Source organism: Phoenix dactylifera, chromosome 1, assembly GCF_051530095.1.
Source record: "Phoenix dactylifera cultivar Ajwa chromosome 1, Ajwa_hap1_PhDact_Kaust_v1.1, whole genome shotgun sequence".
In the NCBI taxonomy this organism is placed as follows: domain Eukaryota; kingdom Viridiplantae; phylum Streptophyta; class Magnoliopsida; order Arecales; family Arecaceae; genus Phoenix; species Phoenix dactylifera.
The window spans coordinates 46,464,167-46,472,655 of NC_143190.1; the positions used below are offsets into that span (position 1 = coordinate 46,464,167).

Sequence of the window (8,489 nt, forward strand, 5' to 3'; positions counted from 1 at the left end):
GAAACCAGGACTCTTTTTTTTTTCCGGCAACGAAGAGGAAACCAGGCTTGACCCTGCACCCCATAAAGCATCCAATATGATCCAGAATTTGTGCACGGCTATTCTCGACATTTGTTTGTCATGAGAAAAAACTGCTCTTCCACAACCCACGGAACAAAAGCTAGTTTAATAGCAGCGCAGAAGCTAGTTTTCCATGTAAAAAGCATTCACTACCAAAAATTTCAAAGATTTAAAAGGGATCAAAGATTCCAAAACAGCACCACCAAGTCATCAAAAAGATGAGAATATACTTCCATTCAAAGGTCTCCTATAGCAAAACTATGAAATAACTTTCAATGCCAATAGCAAAATATTTGATCGCCAAACATGTGCCTTGCAAATTCAAAACTAGATGGGAAATAGATACCACAAGTTCGTTTGGTTAAATTAACAGACTGGTTCAAAAAAGAGACTTGTAGCTAGGTCCTTAGCTCTAATAGCGACTAACTTCCCAGACTCTGATGGTACCATCAGTGTAACCAGTAAACAGGGTGCTTCCATCAGCGCTCCAACTCAAGCTTGTACAGTATAGCATCTGCAATAGCAGTCACGGAGGGAAAAAGTTAGAAAGCATTCTTCCGTCCATTTAACAGATGTCAATAACATCGATATGTCTTAAAATAAAATAGATACATCCATCAAAGAGAAATCTTATATGACAACTAATTAATGAGCTTTTTGCATTGCAGGCATCACATAGGAGAAACTGGCGTTGTGGAAAACCTTGATAATTATATGATGAAACCTTGACTTGAGAAATAAAAGAATGTCTTCAACTTTTTACTATTTGCAAGGCAAATGGTTGCCAATCTCAGCAAAAAGAAAAGGAAGAAGGAAGAAAAAAATTCTAAGTCATGGAAAAAAGATAGTTTCAGACCCACTCAGCATGCCTGACCACAAGAAAAGATCCTATATGGATGAATTGCAAAATATGCAGAAAAGCATTGCCAGAAAACACAAATACATGCGGTAGAGTATAATTTTATATCAGGAGAATATACCACTACTACTGTAGGCGAGAATACATACAGAGACACCAAATATAAGTTACAAGAGAGCGCTCGCAAAACAACATAATTCTCAGTGAAAATTTTATACAACAGGCATATTAAATTTGGATCTCGCATGTCCCAAAAATAATTATCAGCAACAACTTACAAAACTATAGAGACACACGTTGCATTCAACAAGCATAAAATATGCACTCCATTAATTTCTATTTATTGTAGATAGTGCTGAGAGGCTCCCAATAACCAACGTGCCGAGGTTTCTAGAAAAAATACTCAAAAGTGCAAAAACAGGAATGGAAACACAGGGTTTAAATGGTCATTCAAACAACTAAAATTATAAGAAACTCATTCACAAACATGTGCATACCTGTGTAGATACTGCCATGGAGGGAGGGGCAGCAATTGAGCAAATGCTTCTCAATCTAGAAAATAATTTAGAGACGAATGTTCTAGTATCCTCACATTCAAAAAAACTGGGGTTGTTATGAAACCAGCTAGCACTCAAAAGAAGCTTGAGCCAAATACTAACATTATACTAGCTTATTTGTCTGAGGCAAGATGCAGGAACTCACAATGATAGGACGCAGATTTATAATCTTTACAAAGTTAAGAAATTATGTTTAATAACTGTTAAGAAATGTCCGAAGATCTTAAATATGTAAATTCATGAAAAGCTTTTAGACAATTCATCTGCAGTCGCATCTCTGTTATTGATGAGAATGCCTTTTGTTCCTGGAATTTTATTTCGCAAGTGGACTACCCTCCTGCCAGACTTTTAGGGTCCCAACACCACTGGTAGATATGTTGGAGAGGAGAGAAAAGAGTTTTTTTTCTTTTTCATTTTTTTGTAGGGCAGGGGCGGGGGTGGGGGTGTTGGGCTGCAGTGACTGGCTCTATTTTGGAGTCTGGACTGAAGCATTGGGCAAAAAAGGGGCATACCCTGCACCAATATGGGGAAAGAACAGAATAGGAAGGGGGGATGCCATCTGTAGTTCCACATTTACAGCATAAGTTTTTAAAAAGCATGAGCGGCTTGCCACATTTCCTTAATCATGTTCATAGCACATGTCCAGTTAGAGTATATTTGGAGACAGTATAATGCAATTAAAAACCACTGGTGCCTTAAACATAATTGCTTCTGGAAAAATATGGAACAATTCAAGTACAAAGATAACTATATTAAACGATCAAGTTTCAAGAATGCGTTGAATTTGTTCCATACTCCCGAGTCCCAAAAATTGTTCACTAACATAAAACAGATTTCCAAGTCCCAATTGCCTGAGCTTTTATGATGGCCATATATACAACAGGAACACTTGCCAGAGAGAGCTAGCTATAGTTTGTATTTACTACCAATATTATCATTATATTTTGTAATGCATTAAATTGAAGGTTCAACCTCCATAAATATCATATTTGATGTTAGCCTGATCCTCGGGAAGGATGAGGATATCAGACCCCATGTTTACATGTCCGCGCTCTGATGTTCATTACCAAATCTCTGAACTTAAATCTCCAATCAATTTGCCCCCTGCCTATCCTACCTATACGCCCAGTGGTAAGTAGGGCAACTCTACATAATTTACAATGCTTGCCTACACCCCATACTTTCCTACCAAGGAACAACAGTTTAAGTATCTTCCTGAAGGCCCACTCAACTTTTCTTTTTAATTTTTAGTGCTTGACCCATCATTTCATAAGCCAAAATGGGCTTCGATGAACATGAGACTGCAGCTACTACTAGTTATCCTTTAACAAGATTCTACAATGCAGTGAAAAATATAATTCAATAATGCTCACCACCAGTTTTCTCAAAAAATAATACTCACCACCTATAACTAATAATAGCCTCAATCATATTTACAATACTACGATTCAATATCCAGATGATCAATCCAAGAATTCCATATTTTGGCAAAAACAGCAAATATGGCATAAATGCTAAGAATAGGAAAAAGTTTTTTTTTGTTTTGGGGGGTGGTGATGGTGGTAAAGATGAATAAAGTTAAAAGACAACAAAAGGACATCTTTAAATGAAGGTTAGCCAAATAATTTCTAGACTAGTCATAATGGCTTTTCATGCACTGTAATAAAGCTGATCTAGAGAAAAGGAACAAGAAGTTGAGTCTTGAATAGTAAAAGCTCAAGCACAATTTTAATAACAATGATCTTTCTTTTGCAAAGCAATTGCTCAATAGATGCATGTCTATAATAAGGTTGACTAGAGGTTTTCTTATACCATGACCATATATCAGTGACATCTTGCTCAAAATGTAGAATTGCTGAAGAACTTTGTTGTATGCCAATGCTACTTCAGAATTAAATTATTTTGTGAAGGCAAATGTTTAGAAAATTTCCTTTTTATATATACAATCAATACCATGAAAATGAACATCTAATTCCAATTTCTAGTGTGTTGATTTACTAGTCTAACTTCACAATTGGCTCCTATTGAAGGCCAAACCCTCCAGATAAAAAAGCTCCTTCAGATGCTTCTAATTGTGCCAATATCCAATCTTATTTTCATCTCTAGGCTCTAACTTGCCTCTTTTTCAATACTTCACCAACATATGAAATCCCTTAGACACCAAAAGCTACCTAGCTCTACATTATTGAACATGATGAATCATTTACCATTAACTAGAGGGCGGGGGGGGGGGGGAGAGAGAGAGAGAGCAAGTTTCCATCATACACTCTCGGTGTTGTGAAGCTTACTCTGCAATAATCAAATTTATCAATTCTTCCTCGTTCTATAACGAAACAAAAAATACCCTTGATCTCATATAATGCTCTCGATCCCTTCTGACAACCATAAACTCTACCCAGCCTAAGACCTGTTTAATAAAATGTTTATTTAGTTTCAAAGTTTTTATTAATATATGAACATCTCAACCTCACCCACACAGTTGTAGTCCTTTTGGAGACACGATCATCTATTATTCCACCAATGCATAGAATAAATTCAAAACAGCACAAAAAATATGCTTTAAATTCTCTTATCCCTCAGTTAAATTAATTTTCAAACTTTTCTCCAATGTATTTACCATTCCAATTTTGTGTCCTTCCCTCTCCTCAACGTTATAAACCATTAAAAAGTGGCATACAACAAGGGATTAAAGAAGCATAAGAAACATCATATGCCTAATATTGTACTAAGAAGGCCTACTTCTACAAAACAGACAACATAAATAGGAACTTGAACTTTAAGAACAATCATGTATTTATGTGTGATTACATGCATATTGTCAACAAACCATGCCCAAAATAAATACAACAGAAACATCAGCGGGGTCAAGTGATTACCATATCCGATCCTTTACTTGAAAAGACTCTGAGAATACAAATGGCATTCATAATTCTAGCAAACTTTTCTTGGTAAAAGCACTGAAAGGACTGATACTATCTTCTAACAATTTTGTATGTCATGATCAATAAAAGTCAACAAAGCATGTTTTGTGTACAGTGACAAGCAATCATCCATTAAATATTAATCGATATTGGAGGCACTCCGGAGCTCCAAAGAATAGTTAAAAACAGAATTATGCAAGATATAGTACACCAAGATCTATAATCCAACTTATCATATAATATTAGGCACCATATGACATAAAAACAATACAAAATAACCTAAGTATGACCCCAATTAAAAGATAAAGCAGATGCTCATACAAGTAAATAAACCAAAATAATGAGCTAAAAAAGTGGAGATATTTTCATATAAAATGTTCAGTTTCAGATATTTTCTCATGATTGCCAAACTTTAAAATCATCAGTCCAATCAATAGTGCAATTCAGACAAGCACGCATTTGAGGGAAAAAAAAGTGGAGTAACCTTACAAGTACCAAGAACACCATGCTTCTAGTGACCAGGAAAGGAACATGAAAGGCATTGAACATTCCAAGTCCACAAATCCTACCTTCTTATTACAATCCAGGACCTCACCCAAAAAGACTAGCCGAAAAGAATTATTTGGATTACTTGATCTTGTATAAGTACCCAAGATCTATCCAGCGAATAACCGATGTCGGATTAAACACATGCCTGCAACGAATCCTCACATACTCCCTCCGTTCAAGCCCTAACATCCTTATCAGGCTAATCACAAGCAAATCCATTCAAAACTAATCACAAGCACCACGACTAGCCCATAGTCAGCGCTCATAATCCGTGCTGGAATATCTCCTAATCCATATAGGTTATGGGACACGTTCGTTTTGATACTATTTGTCCCAACCCAGAACCTCACCCAAAAAGGCTAGTCGGAAAGCATTATTTAGGTTATATAAATATCCAAAATCTACCCAGCGAATAACCTATATGGGACTAAACACGGCCGCGTGCAGGTCCTCACACTTCTATATCCAAAATTGGAGGAAAAAACATGATACTGATTGTAAAACTCTCTCTGGTCTAACATGCATGAAATGACAGCATTTGCAAATTCACAACAGACCTTCTAGAAGCTTAAGACCTCTCAACGTCACAAATCAAGAAGGCAAAGAGCAAACATCATAAAATAGACTGCATCGTACTATTTAAAGTGCACGCTTTATGGGGCTGACTGCTCAACTTGATATGATGCAATCAAACAGTTCTACTTTGATAAATATGCAAGGGAAAATTCATTCCATCTTCACAGTGATCCACCAGTCTAGACTACTTGATTTAACTTGGCAGTTCTCACTCACGTATGATTAACAATCATCAACTCGCCGACACATGCATTGTTTATGCCCTGTACAAGTAGTTCATTAACTCACGGTCCTCGCTTCAGATCTACACAGACTCCATCCACATGAATCTACTAAATCATAAGATTCAAAGAAATACAAAAAAAAAAAAGATAATGGAAAAAATTCAAATCTTTCTTATTCCAGAGAATCTAAGGTCCTGATCAAGAAAAGCCCAGCAATATGTAAATAAATAGTAAAAACACCTAGATACGTCGCACAGAGAAATTCCCAAAGCAATATCATTTCAGATTATACTAATCAACATGCAAGGCAGAAAAATCTAATCTTTCTTTGACCTATGAATCTCCAAACATGTCAGGGAAGACCCAAAAGCAGCAATTTCCGTGTAAATAAAAAATCTAGAAAAGCAGTCATATACCTGGTTCTTGCTGGTGGGCGTTTCGGGCTTGAGATCCTGCACAATGGACTTGTTCTCGAGATCCCAGATCTTGACGCTGTCCTGGGTGGCGGCGCAGAGCCAGTACCTGTTCGGGCTGAAGCAAAGCGCGTGAATGATTGCCCCGGCATCGAGCGAGTAGAGCCGCTTCCCCTCAGCGAGGTCCCAGAGCAGGGTGATCCCGTCTTTCCCACCGCTGGCGCAGAGCGACCCGTCGGGGCTGACGGCGACAGCGCTGACGTAGCCGCCGTGGCCGGCGAGGGTGCAGCGGAGCTTGCAGTTGGTGAGGTTCCAGACCTTGACGGTGCGGTCCCAGGAGCCGGAGACGATTATGGGCTGGAAGGCGTTGGGGCTGAATCGGACGCAGCTGACCCAGTTGGTGTGGCCGTCGGCGTCCTGGATGGTGTACTTGCACTCGCCGAGGGTGTTCCAGAGCTTGATGGTGCGGTCGCGGGAGGCGGAGACGATCTGGCGGTTGTCGACGGAAAAGGCGACGGAGAGGACGTCCTTGGTGTGGCCGACGAAGCGGCGGGTGGTGGCGCCTGTGTTGAGGTCCCAGAGGCGGAGCTCACCGTCCCAGGAGCCGGAGAGGGCGAACTGGCCGTCGGAGGAAAGGACCACGTCCTCCACGAAGTGAGAGTGACCGGTGAGGCGGCGGCGGGGGACGCCGTAGGAGGAGGCGGCGGCACCATCAGTAGAGAGGGGGGCGTCCTTGGTGAGGTGCCACACGAGGATGGACTTGTCCCGGGACGAGGAGACGATCATGTCGGAATTGTCGATCGGGGTGGCGATCCCCGTCACCACGTCGCTGTGGCCGCGCATCGTGCCGCGGAGGATAAGGGTGTCCGCCATCGCCGCCGGTCGAGGAGGTGGTCGTTCGCTCTTCGGGCGCGGCGGCTGCTAGGGTTTCGGAGAACGATGGGAAGGGGATTTGGACGGCTAATATAGGGGAACGGCTAATATAGGGGAAGGACTAGGGTTTTGGAGTTGGGGATCGTAGTGAGGCCTTGAGTGGAGAGAGCTTAAAGTTTGACCGGTCCAAACTACGAATCTAAGCTCCAACTCAAACTTATTCTAATGTATCTTGCATCTGGCTAGAATTGGATCTCTTGCAGCTTGAATTATATTAGATTTGTTTGAGGTTTTGAACTATGAAGTCTTATAAATTAGATTTATAAACGTTTCTTGTATAGTATTATTTTTTATTCTATTTTGTTACACATGAATTTGCAACTTAAGCATGATATAATTGTCTAATATAATGTTCAATATGCAAAAAGCCAAATGTTGAGGGCACAAAAAAAATCAAAATATGTAAATATGAATGCAAGAAATGGCGTGAAAAATAAAGCAAATGAGATAGCGAGGGAATAGTTTTCAAGTTGATGGACTATGAGATGAAATAGCTTCAAAATAGAACAAAAATACTTTAGAAAAGGAAAGGTCAAGGAATAAACAAGAATAAAATTTTAAATTCTCAAGCATATAAGATCTTGACGTTTTGTTGTAATTATATATAAAGTACGTGAATAGGGAAAAATATTATCGTGTAACTCCATAAATAAAATGAGTATGATATTTGTTATATCAAAAATATGTGAATCAATGCATAAAGAAAACGACATAGTAACTTGTAAAAAACAAAGAAAAAATAATAAAAGGCGAAATACAAAACAAGCCAACGAAAAATATCAAAATAATTTATTTTCTAAAACTGAACTTTTATGCTTTCACTAACACTTGCGAGCGACATGAGGTGGAGCTTCTTTAACAAATAAGTATTGATGGATGATGCAAAAGTGGGTCTTTAAATTATTTTTGAGAGAAAATAAGGGAGTAAATAAATAACTAAGAATATGCTATTCAAGAATATATTAAGATCCAGAAAATCTTTATCGACTTGAAAAGCATATCTATATTTGATATACCGAAAAGATCCTATATCATACCGTACGACATAGTACCAGTGTATCACCGGTATGGGTCCAATATCTAAACAACAAATTTTGCATCGGTCTACCATTCTCCGTCAATTTAGGTGCCGTCCCAAACTACCATTTTAAGCTCCAACTCAACTTATTCTAATGTATCTGGCATCTGGCTAGAATTGGATCTCTTGTGGCTTGAATTATATTAGATTTTTGTTTTAGGTTTTGAACCATGAAGTCTTTTAACTTAGAATTCTAAATATTTCTTGTAGAGTATTTTTTTATTTTTATTTTGTTACCCACGAATTTGCAACTTAAGCATGATATAATTTTCTAATAATAATGTTCTCTTCGGTGCACGCTTAATAAATTTCCCCATAG

General features: G+C 38.6%; 1 protein-coding gene across 1 annotated transcript; it reads right to left on the reverse strand.

Moving 5' to 3' along the window:
• Window positions 1-267: 267 nt before the first annotated feature.
• On the reverse strand, window positions 268-7,173 carry LOC103723475 (small ribosomal subunit protein RACK1z-like). Its single transcript, XM_039123258.2, has 2 exons — window positions 6,163-7,173; window positions 268-574 (listed from the first exon to the last, which is right to left on the reverse strand). Exons 1-2 carry the CDS (start codon window positions 7,030-7,032, stop codon window positions 473-475), a joined length of 972 nt encoding a protein of 323 aa, XP_038979186.1. The 5' UTR covers window positions 7,033-7,173; the 3' UTR covers window positions 268-472.
• Window positions 7,174-8,489: the final 1,316 nt, after the last annotated feature.

Excerpts from the sequence above, each read along its gene's own strand:
- LOC103723475 (XM_039123258.2), bottom strand. The coding sequence starts at position 7,032 with ATGGCGGACACCCTTATCCTCCGCGGCACGATGCGCGGCCACAGCGAC. Across the intron at positions 575-6,162 it reads CGCCCACCAGCAAGAACCAG|ATGCTATACTGTACAAGCTT; the intron begins GTATATGACTGC and ends CTGCTATTGCAG.